At 41.0% G+C, this 24,165-nt stretch overlaps 2 protein-coding genes across 17 annotated transcripts in view; one reads left to right on the forward strand and one right to left on the reverse strand.

Annotated features, from left to right (window-relative positions):
• LOC309628709 (uncharacterized protein) overlaps positions 1-2,944 on the reverse strand; it is a 309,465-nt gene extending 306,521 nt beyond the window's left edge. For 4 of the 10 annotated variants that reach the window (XR_014244645.1, XM_082392004.1, XM_082392002.1 and 1 more), the window contains exons 1-4: positions 2,809-2,922; positions 1,467-1,576; positions 712-773; positions 503-564 (exon numbers count right to left, since the gene is read on the reverse strand). Coding sequence is in view for 4 of the 10 variants with exons in the window: in XM_082392004.1 (XP_082248130.1) it covers positions 503-564; positions 712-773; positions 1,467-1,534 (192 nt within the window). In the remaining 6 variants the exon portion in view is untranslated. Of the gene's footprint in view, positions 1-502; positions 646-711; positions 774-1,466; positions 1,577-2,808 lie in introns of all 10 variants that reach the window. The other 6 variants (XR_014244640.1, XR_014244642.1, XR_014244643.1 and 3 more) reach the window with 4 other exon arrangements.
• A 139-nt stretch (positions 2,945-3,083) lies between these two features.
• Positions 3,084-24,165, forward strand: part of APP (amyloid beta precursor protein) — a 274,620-nt gene continuing 253,538 nt past the window's right edge. For 4 of the 7 annotated variants that reach the window (XM_082391920.1, XM_082391921.1, XM_082391922.1 and 1 more), the window contains exon 1: positions 3,084-3,290. In XM_082391920.1, coding sequence (XP_082248046.1) covers positions 3,234-3,290 — 57 coding nt within the window. In that variant the 5' untranslated portion in view covers positions 3,084-3,233. The remainder of the gene's footprint in view (positions 3,291-24,165) is intronic. The other 3 variants (XM_082391917.1, XM_082391918.1, XM_082391919.1) reach the window with 1 other exon arrangement.

The following is a 24,165-nucleotide window of genomic DNA, read 5'->3' on the forward strand; positions in this document are numbered from 1 at the left end:
AGTGGTTACCAGTGGGGAGAGGGAAAGAGGGAGGGGCAAGATGGGGCAGGGCATTAAGAAGAACAAACTACTAGATAAAAATAAATAAGCTACAGGGATATATTGTACAACACAGGGAATATTTTGTTGCCATATTTTATAATAACTATAATAACTATGCCATATTTTATAATATGGCATAATTATAATATGGCATATTTATAATATTTTATAATAACTATAATAATTATGGTGGAGCCAATATTTTATAATAACTATAAATGGAGTATAACCACCTTTACAAATTATGAATCACTATATTGTACACCTGAAACATTAATATCGCATATCTACTATACCTTAATAACAAAAAGATTGCTTTCGGTGATATTTGCAGGGCACAGATAACACCTTAAACACAAGATGACAGAGATGCAACTCAGCAGCACTCTGCATAAAACAGACGGGAGATTTGGGAGCCAATGTGACCAATGTGAGCCACCCAATCCAACGCAACACTCACCCGCAGGCTGAGGTGGGCGAGAGACTCCTCCATGCTGCAGTGGCCACAGCACCCTTGGAGTGCTGTGAAAAGACACAAACCGGAACACATTTAGAGGAGTGTAGAAGGAACCAGGAACAGGTGCCATTGTGCCATCTACACACCTGTTGAGGGAAGTGGAGACAGGACGCTGAGGCAGAAGCAGCATGAAAACTGATGGTTTTACTTACGTGACGATCTGTGGTGCGGAAAAGACTGGCTTGGCTTGGTCACAGAGGTACAACAACGACATCTGAGTGGGAGGTTAAAGGAAAGGGATGTGGGCTTTAAGTGGGGTAAGAACTTTCTAGTGACCAGAGCAGCCCAAAGACAGGATGCATTGTTGGAAGAGCTAGTGACTGTCTCCCAAGCTGAGGCATTTGAGGCTGGGCTGGGAATGTTGTGAAGATTCCAGCCAATGGGTGGTCAGTCCCTGTCCCAGCGTTTAGAGTTCTAACTAGAGATGTTCTTGTATTTACTGCTCAGAGGTTCCTGAAGATACCTCAGGGCAGGAAATAGCATAAAGCGCAGAACAGAGACAGTGGCTGAAAAGTAAAAGCCATCAGGATCTCTGAGTGGTGATGAAATGGGAGAAAAAGTAAAGAACGTCCATCATTCTGACACAGTCAGCAGCTAGTCTTCTTCCCCTAGGGAACGTCTTTTCCAGGGATGGGTGAGGGGGGCGTGTTTCAACAGTGGGAAGGGAAAATGCCAAATCTAAGGACTCGTATTTTCATAGTTATAACCTCACCTCTATATTTTTGAATTTTGTGCTCAGTGAAAGTCCCTTACTCTTAAAAATTGCTTCCTCCCTCCCAGGCCTGGTTCCATGGGCATGCAATCTGTTGGGTCACACAGGGTCCCGTGCTCAGGAGGGCCCTGTGCTTGGTTGAACATTCTGCCGTTGCCATCTTAAAATTCTTAATTTTGGAACAAAAGGTCCCACCTTTTCGTTTTGCACTGGACCCTGCAAATTTTGGAGCTGATCCTGTTCCCTCCACGTCTTTGAGTCATACTCCTATTTGCATTCAGATGCCTTCAATTGTTCCTATAAACCTGGGACAGACAGAATTGTAGTGGTGGGTAAACGTGTTTGGAAGCAGCTGGGTTTTGCTGTCACTGGGGCTTTTCTTCCCTGCAGTCCCAACTTTTTGTTACTTACTCGCTGTCAGATTAGGGAGGAGATCCTTAGTGTCAGCTTCCTAACTTACAAATGGGAATAATCACAGTAAGGGCCTCACTGACGTTCATGGGAAGTGAATGACATAAAGCATGTAAACAAATGACTCGCGGTAACAAATATTTGTCATTATTTGTTGAGGACATTCGGAGGTCATTCAGGGGAAAAAGTAATCCACGGGTCAGGTTTGGATGCCTGGTAAGTAAAGACAGAAGACAACACCTGGGGGAGCTGGCAGAGAAATATTGATTTCTTGGGAAAGAAGCCAGCGTCCTCCTGGCTGAGCCAAGATCCCACATCTGAAGTCCGTGCCTTCCTTCCCTCCCACCAGCCCCACTTTGGACTGATTAGCTGATGCTCCTTCGGGTCAAGAGCAGAGGTATCTGGGCAGTTCTAGCCCATTCTAGACTCACTGGATACTAACCCGGCGTTGGATGGCTTGTGTTTAACCTAGGAGAAAGCGGCTTCCCATAAGGCTGATTTCTGTAATTTAGGACAGACACGAGGAAGAACAAGGACAGAGTTTGAGGTCAAAAGTTCTGAGGTATGGGGGTCTAATGGGAATCATCTTTCCAGACCCTTCCCCTCCTAACTTTCACTTCACCCACATCTCAGATGATGTTACATCCCTGCCTGATTAAAAACAACAACAAAAACTCAGATGGCCGTCCCCTTCTCAAAACAAAAACAAAAAAAAAAAAACCAAAAAAGTTTTTTTTTAAAAAAAACCTTCTTTCAAGGAGAAGTAAATAGGTCGCTGCTTCTTCATCTCCAGGTCCGGCGCCTTTCTCCTTCGGTTCGGTCTAAAGATAGAAATTCCAGGTTGCTCGTGGTTGCTTTTGACGGGAAAAAAAGGAGGCTTTTGCTCCCTTTACAAGCAAAGAAATCCTATTTCCTTTAAGCTTGTCTTGTTCTCATTCTCTTGCAGAAACGCCTCCCTCACCTCTTCAAACCGAGACAAAAAGCGAAATGCGGATAAAAACGCACCCCAGCAGCAGCCCTTTATACGATACCCCCGAGAGGCCTGCGGGGTCGGATGAGTCAAGCTCACGGGTACCAGCGCGGAGCGCTCTAGACTTTTCTGCATCCCAGACGTCCTAGAACTCACCTTTCCCTGATCCTCCGCCATCCCTCTCTCGGCCCCAGACTCTCCCTCCTACTGCTCGCGGGGCTCAGGCGGCCGGCGGCCGGGGAGGCGCTCGGGGAACCGGGGGAGCCGGGGTCGCTGCACCTGTGGGCGCCGGGGGCGCGGGCCCCTCCCGGCCGAGCGGGCGCAGCTCCCCGGCGGCTCCGCTAGGGGTCTCTCTCGGGTGCCGAGCGGGCTGGGCCGGATCAGCTGACTCGCCGGGCTCCGAGCCCCGCCGCCGCGCTGCTGCTCCGTCAGTTTCCTCGGCAGCGGTAGGAGAGAGCACCCGGAGCAGCGCGAGCGCGGGGCCACAGGAGACGGCGGCGGCGGCGGCGACACCGGCAGAGCAAGGGCGCGGCGGATCCCACTCGCACAGCAGCGCACTCGGTGCCCCGCGCAGGGTCGCGATGCTACCCGGTTTGGCACTGGTCCTGCTGGCCGCCTGGACTGCTCGGGCGCTGGAGGTGGGTGCCGCGCCTCGGAATGGGGTGGGGTGGTGGGGGGGAAGGAGGGGACCCGCTCCCTCTGAGTGTTTAATTCAGAGAAGCCGGGGGGCAGTCGAGGGGACCCCTCTCCTCTCCGCGCCCAACACCCCCGCTTGCGGGCGCCCTGCGCATCCCCGCCTCCGGCCCGGCCCAGCCCAGCCCTGCCCTGGGGACGCGCGCTCCGGCCAGCGGAGAGGGAGCGAGCGAGGCGTCGGGCCCCTGGGTCCGCGCCAGTCGGGGGCGAGAAGAGGAGGAGGCTGTCCTGAGCTCGGACCCTGACTCAGTTCCTGCCTCGGGGGCGGGGGGGAGGCGAGGGACGTCCAGATGAGAGATAGGGGGAGGGAGCACGTGGGGAAAACCGAAAACGCAGCGTCCCTGGATCCTGTCCCCGGCACTTAATCGCTGCCCTTCCCTTTCTCTCGGGCCCTGGCGAGGAGGAGTCGGGACAGCTCGGGAAGCTGGGCACCCCCCACCCCCCGCTTCCCTTTGCCTTTTCCGCCCCGTTTCACCTTCTCTTCGCATCCCCACCACCCCTTCCCGGCCCGACCTCCTTCCTCCTCCTTCCCCTTCGCGGCTGCTCGGGGCTGCCGCCCGAGTGCGACCCCAACATGCAGGGTCGCGCAACACCCTCCGCAGGCAAACTTTGTACATTTCTGCGTCTCCCTTTTGTGTTAAGTTGAGAGAGATGGGAGGGGTCGGACACCCGCAGCCGCCTCTCTCCTCTCTCCAAGCCAGGACATTGCGGGCGTTCGCTCGCACCCTCCGATTCTCCCAGTGAGGGCGAAGGTCCCCGGGAACAAAAGCCGCGACACCCCGCCCTCGCCAGCCCGGGGCGCGGTGGGCTGAGCCGCGCTGGTCTGTGCGCCACCGAGGCTGCCGCCTGACTCCCTTCCCCGCGCTGCGCGTCTGTCCCGGAGGGGGCTCTGGCGGCGCCTCGAGGCCCCTCTACTTCCCCCCCACTTCCCAACACCTCCGCGGCTTGCTGATTCTGTGCTCGGTTGTGAAGTCCTTGGGGAGAAATACGCGGAGAGTGGGGTGTGCGTCTGGGAAGGGCAGTGGCTGGTGGTGGGGAGGCACGAGCACTCCCCTCCTTGCATCAAAGGAGGCGTTTGTCTGATGAAGGCGCGGCCTCTTCCCTGGCAGCGCTGGGCACTCTGGTTTAGCTCCCCTGGGGGCGCGGGCTGCTGTAGAGGGTCCTCAGGGTCTTTTTTTTAGGGTGCAGATGAAAGGGTTGAATTGAGTGAAGATTAAGACGGAGAAGATGGCGCCTCTGCAGTGCAGCAAAGAAAATCTGTGGAGGCTGCAGCCTGGTGAAATCCACCCACCGCTAGGTGTATAGCAAGTCTTCCCCATTGATCCAACTCTCGAACATTCAGCTAACCCCTGTGCAAAATGACTATTTTCCTTTTTATCTGAAGATGCTTAGAAGTTGTTTGCTTGGCAGCTGGGGCAGAAAAGGTTGTATTTCGCATCCTTTGGGTTCCCATTCTGTATTTTACCATAGGTAACCTCCCTTCCCCGTATGTTTGTTTGTTTGTTTCTTCTTTTCCCCTACCTCATGGTGATTTTCCAAGAAAGCAATTTCTGGACAAATGTTTTCCTGTAATTGCACTGAGACTATACTGACTGTCACACCGTTACAGCTTTTTAGTCCCTAATTTACAAGGTCATTGAACTTTTTCCTCTTCTGTCTTTTTCCTACAAGTGGCTCAGGAATCACCTCAGGGCTAGTTAAGGCAGATTGCTTTAAGAGTTGAAGAATTTGGTTTTCTATTTAAAAAATGCATTTAATTAAGGGAGCTGGGATTTTTCCAATACTTAAATTTACTCCTATGATTATTTCAGTTTTCTTAATTGTCTTATTACACATTAAAAGATACAAATTAAGTAATTAACAGCATATCATATCCTTTATAGTTGAAGCTTTTGCCAAAAAGTAAATATTTAACTTTTTTGAGCAATATTTTTTTCTGTGTAAAAGGAGGCAGCGTGTAGGCAAATATGATTCAGATTTCTTTTTTAACCTGTTTGACTGCATTTTTTTGCTCTTCCTCCCATCCTTTTGGACATTTTCACTGGTTACCATCACCTCCTTCAAAGGGTGGAGGTGAGATTCCCAGTTTGCATTTTGCAAAGCGTTAATTGAAAAGTAGGCAATTCAGTCTGATGAGGTTTGAGGGGGATTTATGCAGCTAAATCTCTGTCCACTGAAAAGATATAATTATGAGTTGACTGTCTTTTGTAGGGCTTAGAAAATAGGTCTGCTGCAGATGGCTCGAAAAAAGAAATGAATAAGGGCAATGACAATGGGGCCTCAGCTTCTGGGGGAAGCGTCATTACCTGAATTGATGACTCTCCCTGGTACAGTGACAGAGTATGAGTTAAAAAGGCCCTGGCATTTATTTATTTAAACTTGATTCCTCTTAGGTTTTGATTTCCTATATTGTGGGATTTAACCTAATCACAAGTATCTGCTTTCATAGTGGTGCTGATTCACAGATAATATATACCTACTCACACTGGCCAGAACTAACCTAACGGTAGATGCCTGAGCACAGAATAGTGAAGCTCAGATTTGATGGTGAGCTATAAGGAATCACTATTTCTGCCTGATCTGTGGGAAGCCATGACACGGGCAGGGCACCCAAGCGGCTCTCTTGTCACCCTAACCAGCAGAGGCATGTGATGGGTACTTGGGAGGCCATTAGTACTGCAGAGAAGTACTCCAGAGAGAATAATGATCCCTGGTTCTGGTTGGGGAAATGAAGAGGAACATATAACTAAATAAATCACAAGGTTAAATTAGGAAAAAAAAAAAAAGAAATAATGTGGCCCATTGAATATTGGTTTGAAGAAAAACAGAGAGGTCAGAAACAGACTCACAGACATAGAGAATGGACTGTGGTTGCCAAGGGAGAAGGGGGGGGGCAGGGAGGTTGGATTGGGAGTTTGGGATTAGCAGATGCAAACTGTAATATTATATATAGAATGGATAAACAACAAGGCCCCACTGTGTAGCACAGGGAACTATATTCAGTATCTTGTAATGAACCATAATGGAACAGGAAAAAAAGAGAAAAACATAGAGGTTATCCTTCTGGAAAAGGCTTTCTCCCTGTTGCTAGAGGACCTCTATTTTGTGTTACTTTTCATGGCACACTAGAAATTTCTATACAGATATTTGTATGAAGATGAAGGTTGTCAGTCATTCTAGAAATAAACAGCTATTATGTGCCTTTCATGTGGCCATTAAACTACCATTGAAGAGTGTGGTAAAATTCAGTAGAAATGTACCTTCTCTTTCTGCACGTTTGATCTAGGTGGGGATATGTATTACCTTAAGAGACTTACAAAGCATCTTTGATTAATATACTTCTCTAATCTCTGCCTAGTTATATCAGTTACAAATGCAAAGATAAGCCTTATACATGTACTTTAAAAATGAAGCTCCAGGAAGTAAGGTTTAGATTGATTTGCATACACCTTATTTCCCCTCACCCTCCTTCTCCTGTTCCCAGGAAGTTTGCAGAGTAAATAAGACGGGCACATGATTATGAAAGAAAACAGAAAGTGTTAAGTACCAAGAGGAAAGTACAGATTAAGTGCCATACTGAGTAAAATATTAACAGTATAAACATCTATATATAAGGAATAAAGGAACAGCGGGATGAGATAATCCTGGAGAATTTCTTGGTGGTTCCTTTCCAGCCAGATTTGTATCTCAGGTTGGGGGAAGGGAGATTAAGTCTTTGCTTTTACATATTTGTTTACATACTTCTCTCCATCTTTCCCCTCCTAGACACACACACACACACACACACACGCGCGCGCACACACACACACACACACACCTACACCCCTGAGGGTGTGGGTGGAGCCAGTGTAGGATTTGATTTTCTTAGTTTCTCATCTATTCATTTGGGACCTTTTTAATTGACTCTCTTTTTGGACCAAGCTCTCTCCTGTAGCCCTGAAGATAGTCTGGTGAACAAAACCGTCATTTGCTTCAGGAAGCTTCCAGTCTAGTGGGGAAAACAGACCATACACAAATCATTATAAGTGTGTGCTCATGAACTGTGACAGATGCTGAGACAGAAAGCAAAGGTTCAGGGTACACTCTGGAGAGGAATAGGGAATTCCAAATAAGGAGGTGAAGGACCGAAGGTGAGGGGCTGAAAGGAGGGTCTGAGAGCTCTGAGGTGGCATCTTCAGTAGGACCTTGACTGAGGGAATGAGTACATGATGAAAAAAGTGATTCACTTGGCAGCAATGAGGAGGCTGGGGAAAATAAAATGTTTAGCTTGTTGTTGTTTTTTCTGGTAGTTTTCTACCTCTTCATCTTCTACTTGACTATGAAATGGTTTCCTTTTTATAGTAGGACCTCACATACATATGTATGGAGTGAGAATTGATACTAGCACCATCTTCTGCAAATCCCTGGGGATGCTGTCACCCTGTGTTCACAGCCTGTATCCAGATACACCCTCATGAGTGTCTGGAGGAAGATGGAGGGTGGCAGGCAGAGGAGGCCAAAGTGAAGGAATGAGCAGACCCCCTGAATGAATAACAAGTTGAAGCCAAAAAATGTCTATTTCTTAGTTTTCCTTGTAGTTGTTAGTAAAAGGAAAACAAATAGCACCTGAACCTTCAAACTGAATTTGGAAATGAAAACCAGAGGAAGGGGAAGATGTTATGTAACTTTTTTCAGTTTAATGTGGATAGTTTAAGAAATAACTGTTTCAGTGAGGACACTAGTGTTTTTCTTTAAAAAAAAAAATCTGGTGAATTTTCCTCTTCAGATTAATGGTTAATAGATATGCTTTCCTGGTACCTTTTTAGAAGTAGAAATGCACCAAAAACTGGATTCGAATGGACTGCTCTAGGAATAAAGTAAGTCATTGAAAAAAAAAAAAAAAGAAAAGAAAAAGCCTGGACGTGTTCATGAACTAATAGATATATGAAAAAGGGATGCCGAATAGATTAGTTAACTGACTATTCAGAGTGGGATACAGAAGACTCAGTTTCACATTTGAAGTCTTAGCTGAGGTGGGGAGCTCAGAGGCCATTTTACTTATTTCGTGTGGCTACATTTGGAAGAAACATAAAATACAGATTTAGCTTGAGCGTTGCTAGGATTGTAGTATTTTATGAAAGAAGGTAGTGGTTGAAATGGGGAAAATGAAAGGCTTTTAAAAGCCAGCTCTATGGAAAACAGTGCAACTGTTCCTACATTTATAGCCTTGATTTCGACCAACGTGATGTCAGGCCAGCGACCAAGTCGTGGAGTTTCTCACGTGTTCTGGGAAGGCAGCATTTCACATTGATCAGGATATTGACTGTGGGTAGCTCGTGCCTCAGTTTCTTCCCTTGTAAAATGGGGATAATAATGTTTATGGTTGTTGAAGGTTGAGTAAATATATATGTAAAATTCTTGGAACAGTAAATGAGTAAATATTTGTGTAACATGATGGCACCTTATAAGCACTACCTGTTAGTTACAATTACTGTTTATGATGATGATGATGATATAAAATAGATACATTTAATCTCATACATTGTTGAAAGTTAAAAAAAAAACTACATGATGTTTCATGACTTATTGACTAATGCACTTACCGACCAGTTAAGACTGTTACAGGAATTTGGCAGCTTGTTTCTGAGAAGAATGAATTAATTTGATTTAAATTGTAAAAAAGACATTGCAGATAAAATTTTTATCACAAATACAATTTTAAAAATATATATTATAAAATTTCATTTATTAAATATTCGTATGTATTTTATATTTCAGTTGGCTTTTTTAAAAAGCATTAAAACAATTCATGCTAATAGAAAAACTTGAACAATATACAGAAATATGTAAAAAGCATAAGCAGTTGTTACACAAGTGAGTAAGACCTATTTTAAATGTGTGCACCCTGGCAGCTTGCTAGACATGTCTAAAATTGAGCAAGTTTATATTCTGGCTCGATTATTAACTCAGCTATTAGTTGATTATCAGCTGTGTGCAAAGAGCTGTGAATAAGCTTGGTTTAGTTCTCAGCAAAACCTTTTCTAGAAAAGTGAATAAACAGGTTTGGCCAATCTAGGCAGAAATGGAAGATTTCAAATGCCAGCAAAAGAATTTTGATGCTCCCTAGAATAGAAGCTTGAAATAATCTTCATCAGAGGACCAGGAAACCAAAAAAGCAGACTGCTTGAGAAGGTAACGCTTCTGTAAGAAATCAGTTTTCAAAATAAAATGAATTATTTTACTAGCTAGATGATGATAAATTCTATGCTGGTCTACTCTAAAACTTTATAGTGATCTACTGCTTAATTTAAAGCATAGTTTTTTAAGTCAGCATATTTTGCTCATTATAAAATAAAAGGTTTCTAATCTCAGTTTCAAAATTAGGCTGAAGATATTTGAGAATACCCCAAATTGGTGATACTTTGGTTAAGGTATTATTAACACATTGAAGAATCAATAAGCAAAATCCCAAGGAATCTATATATATTTTTTAATCACACCAGTTCATGTATTTCTTTATCACTGTCCTGCTCAATCAAAAAAAGTGAGTTCAATCAGAGGATGCGATTATTGTAGCCCTGTTTGAAATAAACATGCTGCTCAGAGTGGATACAGTGAGGAATGCAGGTACCACAACCACTTATGTAGGGTGAATGAGCAGGGGCAAGGAATAAGCAAGATGACCATTTCAGAAAAGAGAAAAGAACAATAACCCTGTTTTGTAGATGAACAAATTCTAGAATTCTTAAGGTCTTATTAGTGATGGACCCCAGTATTTGTATCTTCTAATTTCCAGATCGTCTCTCTCTTTATTTTTTCTTCCCAAGTTGAGATGATTTTTAGTTGAGAAGTTTGAGCGAGAAAAAAAATTTTTGGTGATTTTTTTTGTTGATATGAAATAGTTCTTTGCTTGAGTCTCTTTCATAGAGAATCTAATAACTTGTCCTGTGCTCTCATTTTGCTTCCGCAGAAACCCACATTCTGTCTTCACTAAAGAATGTTTAAGGCATCCTAGGTGATTGGGACTGATAAATTACTTTTCAGCCTTAAAGGATGCTTATGAGAATAAGAGAACTGCTCTATCAAAAAGAGTCATTTGTATTAAGTGAAGAAATGCATTGTTACTCTTGTTGCATTGTTAAATTTCAAAGCTTTAATGACTGATATATTTTGACCTGGTGGAGACATTTTACAGGAATAAAGACAAGAGGTTTAATCCTACACTTGAGATACATTTGTCTACTTTAGACCTGACCTCTTAGCCCCAAGTGACCACAAACTCATTTGTTGTTTCTCCTGTCTAAACGTGCTGGATTACAATAAAACTAACACGGCAACATAGTTTTTATTTTTACTCAAAAATGAAGAAAATAGTACTATTAAGGCTTGGTTAGTCCAAAAAGACTTTTTATGTTCGCTCTTACTAATGGATGGCTTTTCAAAAGCATAATTATTGTTTTTATAAATAATACAACTCAGTTATTTTGTAATGGAATTAATAGGCACACATGATAAAGATAGATAAGTGCTGTTTTGTAACCATATTTATTGATTTTTTTCATCTTTCAAAGAAAAGAGGCCTTATCAACTTTGAAGATTGAGCCTTTAAAACTGAATCAAACTTTCTGAAATCTTTGCTTAACTCTTCAGAGACTAACATAAAAACTTATCGTATGAAAAGTTATATTTGAGAGCAAATATTCCCCATGCTGATGCTCTTAATTACTTATGTTTTTTTTTTAAACAAATAGTTTTGTCATTGCGGTGTATTGGTTTGAAGATACAAATGGTGAGTTTTTAAGAAACTCCCATAGAAACTTGCAAATATGCAGACTGATCATTCCAAGAATAATTTATTCAGATACTTACATATTAGATGAATGAGCAATTTAAAATTAAAATCAAATTTCTATAGAGAAGTTACTAGCATATTTTCATATACAGAAACTTAGATTTTTATAGGCACACCCAGGAAAGGAAAATTCACTCCTTCATTTAACCAATATTTTTGAGGTCCCTCCCCTCATGGGAGTTTACAATATAATGAGGGGTAGACAGAATAAATAGCAGTAATAAGGGACTTGGAAAAAATTAAGGTGAGTAAGGATATCATAAGCAAATGTAAGTGGAAATCTGCTGTGTGATATTTTATGTGGTGTTATCAGGAAAATTCTCTGACCTGGTCACTACCCAAATGTAAACTTAGATATCTCGAGGAGAGAACTGTTTATTCACTGTGATGTAAAACAATAACCAGAGACACAGATCTACTTTGGCGGTTAGATATTAAAAACAAAAATGGTGGGGCAGGAACTCAGGAAGGTCTAGGAGGCTGAAGGAAGCCTATTTCCTACAAACAAGAAACAGGGGAAAGGATTTTTACCTGAGAGGGTCCTGCTCAGTTTCAAATCCAGCTCACCCCATTATTTCAGAATCCCTATCCACATGCGTGGCATGTCCTCCACAAATGTATTTGTAGAACAGAACAATTTTCCCAGGTGGTGAGAGTACCAGTTTCTTCCTTGTGCTTTTCTGTATTTTCCAAGTTGCCTAGAGAACTCTTGAACTGCTGCTATGACAAATCAACATGTAAAAATTTAAATGGGAAGGGTGAAGTTATTCCTGCCTCAGAAACATAGGAAAGTCAAGTAAGCAGAGGCAGAAAGCCCCAGGAGGGCAAAGAGTAGGTGTGGCCAGACTTCAGTCCATTCAAAATTTGCAAGTCTGAATGGTCCCTCTGTATAAAGGAGTTCCAGAGGCACACTGCCCCCTCTCTTTGCCCGAAGATAGAAGGTCCACACAGAGTTCGTGAATCCTGGAGATTTCTCCAAATGAAAAACTTCCTGGGACTTCCCTGGTGGCACAGTGGTTAAGAATCCGCCTGCCGGGCTTCCCTGGTGGTGCCGTGGTTAGGAATCTGCCTGCCAGTGCAGGGGACACGGGTTCGAGCCCTGGTCCAGGGAGATCCCACATGCCGTGTAGCAACTAAGCCCATGTGCCACAACTACTGAAGCCCGCATGCCTGGAGCCTGTGCTCCACAGCAAGAGAAGCCACCACAATGAGGAGCCCACGCACCGCAACGAGGAGTAGCCCCCGCTCGCTGCAACTAGAGAAAAGCCTGCGCGCAGCAATGAAGACCCAGTGCAGCCAAAAATAAATTTAAAAAAAAAAAAAAACAATCCTCCTGCCAATGCAGGGGACACAAGTTCGAACCCTGGTCTGGGAAGATCCCACATGCTGCGGAGCAACAAAGCCCGTGCGCCACAACTACTGAGCCTGCGCTCTAGAGCCCACAAGCCACAACTACTGAGCCTGCATGCCACAGCTACTGAAGCCTGCGTGCCTAGAGCCCGTGCTCCGCAACAAGAGAAGCCACCGCGATGAGAAGCCTGCGCACTGCAACGAAGAGTAGCCCCCACTCGCCACAACTAGAGAAAGCCCATGCACAACAAGGAAGACCCAACACAGCCAAAAATAAATAAATTTAGTTTTAAAAAGTTTATTGTATACTGGAGTATAGTTGATTTACAATATTGTGTTAGTTTCAGGTATACAGCAAAGTGATTCAGTTATACATACATTTATTCTTTTTCAGATTCTTTTCCCGTATAGGTTATTACAGAGTATTAAATAGAGATCCCTGTGCTGTACAGTAGGTCCTTGTTGATTATTTTATGTTATTAGTGTGTATATGTTAATCCCAACTTTCTCATTTATCCCTCCCCCAACCCCCAAATTGGGATTTTTAATATCCCCATTTAAGAGATGAGCAAAATGAGGTTTGGCATAGGGGGAAATCATCTATGTAGTGATTGACATCATGTCTTAATTGTGATAAGATCTCATTAATTGGGAGACTGCCAATATATCATTATAGTGATAAGTAATACTATTGTTTATTATTGTTTTCATAGTGATGTGTTACCATTATTTTTTTTTTAAATTTATTTATTTATGGCTGTGTTGGGTCTTGGTTTCTGTGCGAGGGCTTTCTCTAGTTGCGGCAAGCGGGGGCCACTCTTCATCGCGGTGCGCGGGCCTCTCACTATCGCGACCTCTCTTGTTGCGGAGCACAGGCTCCAGACGCGCAGGCTCAGTAGCTGTGGCTCACGGGCCCAGTTGCTCCGCGGCATGTGGGATCCTCCCGGGACCAGGGCTCGAACCCGTGTCCCCTGCATTAGTAGGCAGACTCTCAACCACTGCGCCACCAGGGAAGCCCCTGTGTTACCATTATTATCACTATTTTTTGTTAGTACCTGTAAGAATTACCACTATTACTTATAAATATTGCTATGATAGTAATAAGCATTACTATTAGTAATATAATAAGCATTACTATTATAGTAATTAGTATTACTATAAATATGACTGTAAGTATTACTATCATCACTAGTAGTAGTGCTTAAAATGACTATTATTACTTGCAGTAAGTATTGCTGTTTTTCTTGTAACAAGTGTTACTGTTATTATCACTATTGCTTTTTTATTATTTAGAAAAATAAATACTATTATTATTTGAAAAAAAAAATGCTGAGGCAGAGAAGGGACTATTGACTGTGATCACACACTGTTTCCTGTAATTTGTTTCATAGCTCACTACAGTGCCTTACATCTAGTATTTATGAAATATTTGACAAATGTTTTAAAATCAGGACTCTAGGAATTTTATACCGTAATGATAATTATGTTTGATTTTTGACAGTTGAATTAACTTCTGTTTATGAAAATTGTGAATGACACCTAACCATAAGTGTACAGAAAAAAATTAAGCCTTTTAACTAAGATTTATTTTTTTCAGCCTTTTCTAAAACATTTTATTGTGAAAAGGTTATATAAATGTTGTCAACAACTTCATTTGCAACTCTTTATTTCAGACATTCAGTTGACCTAGCAGAAAAATGCCTTGTTCGTGAAATATTTCATCAATCCTCTGATTGATTGGGACATTTTCAATTGAGGATGCCTAGAAATGATTTTCTTTGAATAACATAGTGGAATTTAGAAAGCAAACATTGTGTATTGGAATGAAATTGAGTGGCCATCAAAATGAAAATTTCATTATCATTGTGTCTTTTCAGTTTTCTGCTTTTTTGCCATTTTACAGCTAATATTTACTTTCTTACTTTAATGTGAACCAGGATCAAAATTGGCCCTTTAAGAAAATAACTGAAATTCTGTTACTTCTATTCTCTAAAGGAATTGTACTTTTCAAGTTCAAGGGCTTGAAGCCAATGCCACTATATGCTATTAACTTGACAGGCATTGAAAATCTAATTGAGGTCATTATGATTAGCCTTGTGTCTTGTCAGTGTTTTCTCAGGCTTGTTTTTAACGTTTTGTGTCAAGTGTTAAATCCTCTTACACCACAGAATCCAGAAAATTGCAATCCAATAAAAGTAAACTAAATTTGAAAATCCTATGGTTGTTTTGTGCGGGGCAGGTTCTTGGCTAACTGATAGGACGATGGAACAGGAAGGCAGCTTATGTACTTCTGTTGACTTGAGGAATTGTGAAAGGCTCCACTTTCAAAAATACATTTGTGACAAAACTGCAATTTTGGAATCACTGCATACTTGTTTAGTGAATTATGAGAGGAGGGAATTCTCTGAGCGTGACCATGTGACTGAATGGCTCAAACAGTAGAAGCAAAGGCTGCTGGGTAGAGAGCTATCTTAAGATAGTGCAAGTCCCGGGAACTTGGGACTGAGTAATTAATCAACGTGGCCATTTGAGACATCCAGGACAAAGATGGTGAACAGGGAGGACGTACTTAAGTGAACAAGATAGGAAGCAGCCCCACCCAGCTCCCAAGCAATTCCTTTCCTTGTCTGTATTTGCCATTTAAATATTTCACTTCAGTTTCATGAGCCTGGACTCAAAGGTTAAATTTGTATCTTTGTGAATTTTCTGGGTGGTGCTGTAAGGACACAGATAGGAAGTACTGAGTTTGTTGGGAATATTTCTTGTGTGTGTGTTCTTAGTTGTATTATTGACTTCATAAATAGCCAGTAAAGAGAAAAACATTTTAGCTTAAGTTTTGGGGTTTTTTTCCTGGAAAAAAACACAACATTGGTTAAAATATCATTCTCAGGGTTTATTGCCATTGTTAAATTATTTACGCTTTTAAAAAAAATCTGACACGTAACCTCATTGTTGGTTTGCTCATTCATCTCAGAAATGTAACATGTGAAACTCAAACCCAAGCCTGTCAATTGATTCTTCTGTTAGCAGATGAGGGGAAAGTTTAATGCAGGATGTTTAATTGGATACTTGGATTATGTGTTCACCTGTTTTGTCTCTATTCCAAATTTTCTCAGGGTGTTGATGGTTGATTCCTGTGTTACTGACACTCACTTGGATTTTCGATTTTCATTATTCCTAACATTTTAATCTCACTGCATTTTTCTCCTACTTTTTGAATTTTTAAAAACATCATTCATTTTTTCGGACATGTGCTGGATGCCTTCTGTATTTCAGGGTGACAGGAGCCCTAGAATCTTAATGGGGCTATGTGTAAATAGAGAAGTGATACAATCTGTTCCTTGGAGGATTCGCAGCCTGATGGGAAGAAAGAGATGCAGAAATAATTAGGTACAGTGTGCCAAAGGTCACAATGGAAGAAGGTACAAAGTCTTCATAGAAAAGACTGGCAGCCTTTGAACTGGGTTTCAAGGATGAGTGGAGGTTAATTGGATCATGGTAGGACTTTCCAGACAGAAGGGGCAGCAAGGGTGAAGAGGTTAAAAAGAGGAAGCCATGTGAATGTGGGTAAGGGAGATGGTGTGGGGACAGTAGGAGATTAAGAGCTTTGGATACCTTGATGAGTTTGAACTTCATTTTCTCAGCAATGGGGTCCTTTTAGATGTTTCTAAAATGGGAGTAGCCATTGATGACTGTGGTTCAATTAGGTTTAGGAACCTTTGCAGAAGTCCTTGTCAATGTCTGCTTCATCTTGCTAGCCAGATGGTAGCACCTAGCTGCAAGGGAGGCTGGTACATGTGGTCTATTAGCTGGGAGTATTGCCACCAGGAATACATTCCAGGTTCTTTTACTGATAAAGCAGAGGTAGGGTATTGGGTGACAACTGGCATTCTGGGATGTAGAGGAAATACAATACAAAGGAATATAGAGGCAAATGGGTAGATTAATAAACAAACCGAAGGGAAGGTTCTCTCTGAGCAATTAGATTAGGTTTTGGGGATTTGCCCACTTCTCCTTATCTGCTCGCTAACCACATAAGAAGCACATCTTTGGGGAGTGATGGAGGAGGAAATGGGGAATGCTGTTTTAGTTTTATGGCAGGAACACCCAAGAGCTAAGCCTTTACTGTGGCAGATTGTACCCAAGGTGGTTTAGACTTGGGGTCCTGGAAATCCTTGCAATCAGAGTGATGGAAACAGGTGTAATTCCAGTGGCTCTGTGGATAGTAATGGCAGTAGCAGTTTACTCTCTGCACTGGTAAACTATCTTTCATTTGATCTAGAAGCTTCCCTAAAGCACCCTTGTTGTTGTGCTTGTTCTTTGAAAGGAATAGGAGATAAAACAAGCTTTGAGGTTTTTAGAAAATAGGATGATACTGAGAATCTCTTTTGAGCTAGATTTCCCTACCATGTTCAACTTCTTTTCCATTGCTACACACCCTTTCAGATCTGCTTATGTGCACCTGTGTTATTAAAACAGAATTGAAAAATCTGTGGAAAAGAGGAAAATAAACCTTAATATATTAGTAAATTATTAGTAAATAAATCAGTAAAATTAATAAATAAATCAGTAAAAACGAGGCTGCCATTTTAAAACTCATCTTAACTACTTATCTATTTTCTTATTCATTTCAATTATTCTAGATGTGGACAAATGAAGATATTTACCAAAAGTATGTGATGAAATAAAGATGAGGGAGAAAAACTTAGAATCTTGAGCAGGCTTGATATAATTATCCACGTTAGGGCGTAATTGAGTTTTTACAGTAGGCATTTTACTAGCACCTCAAGATTTATTTAAAATATGTTCCAATAGTTTGACATATTGTACATGTTTCTGTCTTAAGGAAATGTCTAAAATATCATGGTTCCTCAAAAACTACTCTTGGTTTTATTTTCCACATTATTTCTTTTTGAACCCTTGGTTCTCTTTAAGAGTAATCAAAAGCATAGTTCAAGTTTGATCATCTTAAATCTTGGCATTTCTTTTCTTTTTTCTTTTGAAGTGTCTAGCAAGGAAAATATTTTATCTTATCACTTAAAGAGACTGCCTTCAGAAAAACAATTGACAGTTTGTAGTGTCTGAAATAGTTGTTGATTAATCATGAGAATCAGAAAGAGGAGCCAATATGTGTTTGAACATATATTTCTCTCACATTATCCTGGTCATATTTTGAAATTATACTCTTTTTTTCCCCGTAAAAAGAGTGGGTGGTAAGTTATATCATGGAAGTTTGAATATTTGTTTTAAATATATTAGCTAGAATTTGAAAATATAAGAAAATCTTGTCATTTAATTCCTGCATAGTTTTCTAATGGTCATATAGATTATATAGAAAATTTATTTTAAAACTTTATTTATTATTATTGATTATTTAAAAATTCCTCAAAGGGCATATTTTATTCTGAATTCTGTTTTCCTTTATATATCTGAAAATATTTGACTTAATTACTGGCAATGGTTTAAGCCCAGTCTGAAATGGTTGTGCCTTTAGTTGGCTTTGGATTTCAGAGTTAGGGACTGTTGCTTGCTTTAAATAACTGGTAGTTGATTTTGCAGGCAATTATCAATAGATGGATTCCTTTGTTTAAGATTTCCTAATTGAAAAAGTTGGCAGTCCAAGAAAATGTTCTGAGAAGAATATATATTCTCGACTTACCTGAATCTTATATTTTATTGGCTTTGTTCATAGCCTGTTGTATTTCTAAGTAAACAAGCTCTCTAGAAACGATCTCTGCTTCCTTGATCATTTAAAATACATTAAATTAAAAATAAAATACATTAAATTAATTGATACAGATTGTAAAAATTAGTGGAAAAGTTTCTAGTTAGATATCGATGAAATGTGCTCCATCCATGCAAGTTTATTTTAGTTGTTCCTATTAAATTCGAATGTGAGTTTTAAAAAGAGAAGATTGTGATCATCTTTGTGAAGGAAACTCAGTTATTACTTTAAATATATATTCAATTCAAGGAAACGGAAAACAGTTGTGCCTGTGTAAAGGCGCATCCATTTAGGATTATGCTTCAGTCCTGTAATACGATCCTACAGTTGATAATTAAGATTTAGCCTTAGAGTAAATGAAGTGATATTGATTATTTTTAGGCCCAATGTTATTTGCTATTGATTCATTGTTGGTGAGCAGAACAAGAGAACAAAAGCAAGGCTTTAAAACAGCCATTTATAAGTATTGTGTGGAAATGATAAGCTCCAAGTCCTAATAGTGAAGAGCCAGGGAATGGCAATGTTCCACTCAGATGCTCTTCTGATGTCATTTCATCTTAGAATTCCTCTGGCCCTCACTTAATGCCTAGGCCCAACTCGAAAACAATGCAGTTCAATACAGGTATAATGGGACCACAAGTATAATTTAAAATTTTCTAGTAGCCACATAAAAGAGAAAAGAAACTGGCAAAACTAGTATGTTTTAGTGCACCCAATAAATGTAAAATATCATTTCAACTTATGGTCAGTATAAAAATTATTAATGAAACATATTACATTTTTTTTTTATGTCCTCACAATTTTACCCATAGAGCATATTTTAATTCAGACCAGCCACATTTCATGAAGTCAATAGCCGCATGTGGCTGGTGGCCACCATACTGGACAGTGCAGCTACAGAAGGGCCATCTCAACTCACTACTGTCTAGGAGAAGAATCAGTTTTGGGAGCAGGTAGTATCCATAAGACCTCCTGTCTATGCCTCTTCATCTTACAGATGAAGAAATTGGGATCTGGAGATGCCGAGTTGCCCAATATCACTTGAATATTAAGGGTCAAAGCCCGATCCTTGTCCTCTGGCTTCTAATCTTTCTTCATCACCCTGATTCTTCCTTCTTTTTTATGTTGCAGAGTCCACTTAAATATGTACTAATGTTAGGTGGTTGCTATCAGTTAAATATTGAGTTTTAAGAAAGTCTGGCTCACCTGAGATAGGCATGGCCTGATCCAGACAAAACTCTCTTTTGAGGCAGGGTAAATAAAATTACCAGGGCTATCTAGAATCTCTCAGGGGAATAGTAATGTGAGATGGTGCTGGGTCCAGTGATCAATTTTGTCCTTTTTTGATGTGGGCACTGTTGGAGTATGAGTTGGGTGGACCCTTTGGGACTCATAGTATGTAACTCTGAACACTGGTTGAAATGTCTACTGCCCAGTGAAAGGAAAGGAGATCAACAAGGCATTATGTACTATGCACAATGTGTTGTGCGTATGAGGTCTCTTCCTGGAAACACTGGGTTAAGCTTTCTTCTTCTTTTTTCTTCCATTTTTTGGAAGGCTGCCCATGTGTGTGCCCATAGTTCTTACCCAATTATACTTTAAGTATGATATTTTTTGACAACTTAAGCCCAGTGCACTCCTGGCATGTAAAGTAGTTATTTTCCAAATGCAAGCAAATGTGGAAAACTTACCACACAGCATTGGGGGTTGGCGAAGGCAGGAGGTTGACGTACTCCTGGGATCATTGCTGTAAAGTATTTGTTTTATGGTATGAAAAAGCACGATGAGTGAACTTTTAAAGTTGGAAGTTGTTTTAAAATATTTATCAGCCTGAATGTTGTAGATTGTATGAGTGCTTTGAAGAGAGTTTAAATTCATTCAGTGGGGCTTCCCTGGTGGCGCAGTGGTTGAGAGTCTGCCTGCCGATGCAGGGGACACGGGTTCGAGCCCTGGTCTGGGAAGATCCCACATGCCGCGGAGCAACTGGGCCCGTGAGCCACAATTACTGAGCCTGCGCGTCTGGAGCCTGTGCTCTGCAACAAGAGGGGCCGCGATGGTGAGAGGCCCGCGCACCGCGATGAAGAGTGGCCCCCGCTCGCCGCAACTGGAGAAAGCCCTCGCACAGAAACGAAGACCCAACACAGCCAAAAATAAATAAATAAATAATTAAAAATGAATATCTGCTTAAAAAAAATTGTCTAAATTCATTCAGTGACTTAGGTTTAGTGATTTTAGATTTAGTGTTAAACTTGACATTTTTTCTATTTGAATCTTAGGACTTCTCAACTGTGGCTAGACTTTACCCACAGGGTGCAATTGATCTTTAAGTTAAGCATGCACTGCGTTTTCTTCATATTCTGGGGTGAAAACAATTGCGTTTTTGCAAATGCTGATATATGAGACAATGCTTAGAGTATTCAGGGCTTGCAGGAATGAGTTAAAAGTACAGGGATATCTGTATCTCCTTTGGCAGTTGACTAGTAAACTTAGAAAAAAAAATGTCTTTATGCCTAAAAAAATTCACTTTTTTTAGCCATTTTCCATATATTTTTCATAGTACATATAACCAAGAGGAACAGAAGTTAGAGCTTTAAACTGTTTGGGGGTGTCATATTTTTAAAAACTATGTATAAGAGTTTTTGAGTTAGAAAAGTATTACAACTTCATTGTAGGTAACTTAGAGAAAATATAAAAACATGCATGACCCTACCACCCGCAAATGTCTGTTTTATTTCATTTTTTAAAGCATTTTTGAGATCATGTTGTAGATTCCATTTTATCCAATCCTGCATTTTATTCCTTAACATTAAATCTCATGCCATTCTCACTTGTTCATAAGTATAATGTCTAATGGATGTACGAATCTGTGTAGGGCAACAGGAGCTCTGTAATAGTGGACATGTGCTTTTTGTATTTGGCATTTCCAACCCAAGGTTAGGATAAAAGTAGTGACGTAGGGAGGGACCCTGTGCCAAATACTTGTTAATATTTTAAGTAGTTATTGAATGACCTAAATTGCTGCGCTCAAGGAGTGTTCAACACAGTGGTCCGTCAGCTATAATATAGTACTCAAAGAAAAATAGATGAACAGAAATAAAGAAAACCTGACCTAGTAATTCAAACAAGCAGTTCTCTTATTCAATAGTTCCATGATCACTTTTGTAGGAAGAAGTTTGACTGTAAGAAGTTATTAGACCTGACAGACAAATATAGTCAGGGATCGAATGTAGACATCAGTGAAATTGTGATTTCAGTTTCTAGAGCCACTCATTGGGAGCGTTAATCAGGTAACGTGATTACACAGATGTAAATAAAGCATCCTCCTTCCATTTCCCTGCTGTTTAAGTTTCTCCTGATTTTATGTGGTTAAAAAATAAGTCAGAAACATTTACTCCATTAAGTTCCCCAAAGTAAGAATCTTTCGCCACAAAAAAGAAGTAGATTTGTCTTTAAATTGAACAATGTGTGATGAAGTGTCACTTCCATAGAACCCTGTGTAGGGTTGTGGAACCCATTCAGCCAGACTCATATTAATCTTTGATTATTAACTGCTATTCACATGGACATTTAACCAGTTATATATTACCATATTTCATATCATAGGTTTTTGGAGCAAGGACTATGTTGTTTACTTTTACTTATTTTAAATAAATAGAACACAGTAAATATACAGTGAATAAATGCCACCCCTAGAAGCCCAGACGTCTTTTTCTTTGTCATGTCTCCACCATTAACTGCTCTTTCTTAAAATGTATATAATCTCTCAGACTGAATCTCTTCTTTAGGGATGTCACTTCTTTTTTGTGAACCTCTTCTTACCCTCCCTCCCCTACAACCCATGTAAAAATGTTAACATCAAATAAAATTTGTATGCTTTTTCTCTGTTGATCTGTCTTTTGTCACTTTAATTTGCATTGAACCAGGGACCAAACCTAAGAGGGTAGAGGAAAAAAACGGTTTTTCCTCTCCTACAAGTATTCAAGCTAGAGGGAATGGTAAATGCGAAGGCTGTGAGGAGGCTGAGGAAGTATGTGAGCTGTTACGTGAATTATGTGTACATAATTTATCAATGATGGTTCACACTGATGAATCATTTATGGAAACTAACGGTCAGCGTCTTCCATATTGAATTTACTCAATCTTGGAGAAGAATGTATGTTTCAATCAAGAGGGATTAATGGAAGACATTCTGTGTTCTAAACATTCAAGAAAGCTCTTAGAGTGTGTAATAATTCATCTTTGCCTCTATTTAAAAAGCTAAAATGGGAAGAAATACTGTTTTACAGTTATTTCGGGTTTTTTGTTTTAGTTTTTGTTTCTAACATGCATTAGAAATTTGGCAATCATGTCATGTTGGTGTGATTTATTAGTTCTGGAATAAACAGCTCTATTTCTGGCATATGTAAGTATAGATGCTTCCTTGGCTTTTGCAATAATAAACAGGTATCTAGCTCTTTCTATGATCTGGGCAATGTTGGAAGTGCTTCTCATGTATTCAGCAGCTGCCTGTGAGGGAGCTACTGGTAAGCTACCCCCATGCCATGTATCAAGCCCATGAAGTATCAGCAGGGAAGGAGCTGGAAAGTGGACCAGGTTCAAGCTCTCTATCTTCACTGTCTGTATTCTTAACCACTTATCTCTTCTGCCTCTGGCAAAATGGAGTAGTGGATGGAGTTCAGCGGGTATTTCCTCTTGGACTAGGCATTTAGCTCCTTGAGGAAGCAGACCAGGGTTACAGTAGCTGCTTGTTTAGCAAAAGACTAATCTGTTCCACCTTCAGTTCCTGGCTGCTCCCCCTCCCTCCAGCCTCACCTGCACGAAATTACAAGCACCAGTGTCTCTACATGGTGCCTTCTCCCCTTCTACAACCACCCCTTCCATCCCAATCCCGTTCCTTCCCTTTCTCTCAACCCCAAATCAGATTGTTCAGAGTGTAGACGTTGGCATCATTCAGACCTTGGATTTGAGTCACAACTCCTTCAATTAATTATAGAGTTATAACGAGCAGGAAAATGACTTAACTTCCCTAAACCTAAATTTCCACATCTACAAAGTATCTATAAATACGTCGGTCAGGAGGAAAAGTCAGTTAAGAATCAGGTACAAAGCATAGAGCCTGACCAGTAGCAGGCCCTGAATGAATAATGGCCCTGGTTTTCATTTTAAGTCTCTTTGTAACGTCTCCTCAGATCCTTCACAACTATCCTTGATGTTCAAGTCAGCCCCATTTTACCCCCGTGAAAATGCAAAGGCTGGGGAAGCGGCCCAGTGGCCCGTGACACTGCACTGTTTAGCTTCACATTTCAATGCTATCAGATAGCTGGAAGGCTGTGGTATCTCACCATTTCACTGATTAAATTTTCAACATCTGAAAACAGGAATGACCTATTTTATTTTTTTTAACATCTTTATTGGAGTATAATTGCTTGTGTTAGTTTCTGCTGTATAACAAAGTGAATCAGCTATATGTATACATATATCCCCATATCCCCTCCCTCTTACGTCTCCCTCCCACCCTCCCTATCCCACCTCTCTAGGTGGTCACAAAGCACGGAGCTGATCTCCCTGTGCTATGCAGCTGCTTCCCACTAGCTATCTATTTTACATTTGGTAGTGTATATATGTTAATGCCACTCTCTCACTTCGTCCCAGCTTACCCTTCCCCCTCCCTGTATCCAAGTCCATTCTCTACGAGGAATGACCTATTTTAAATCCTGCATAAACTTTGGTTAAGTTGTTCGAGTCTGAGATGTCTGTGAACCCAGAAGAAAAACCACTAGGAAAGGAATGTCAAGCATGTGCATCGCATCCGGGATGCCGCTGTCTTCCCCGCCCACTTTCCTGCCCCTCCCAGTCCGGCCCCTTGTTGGCATGTTCAGCAGTGACCCTACACAAGTGACCGTCTTGGCTGTTG

Source organism: Balaenoptera borealis (genome assembly GCF_965194805.1).
Source record: "Balaenoptera borealis genome assembly, chromosome: 5".
Lineage (NCBI taxonomy): Eukaryota > Metazoa > Chordata > Mammalia > Artiodactyla > Balaenopteridae > Balaenoptera > Balaenoptera borealis.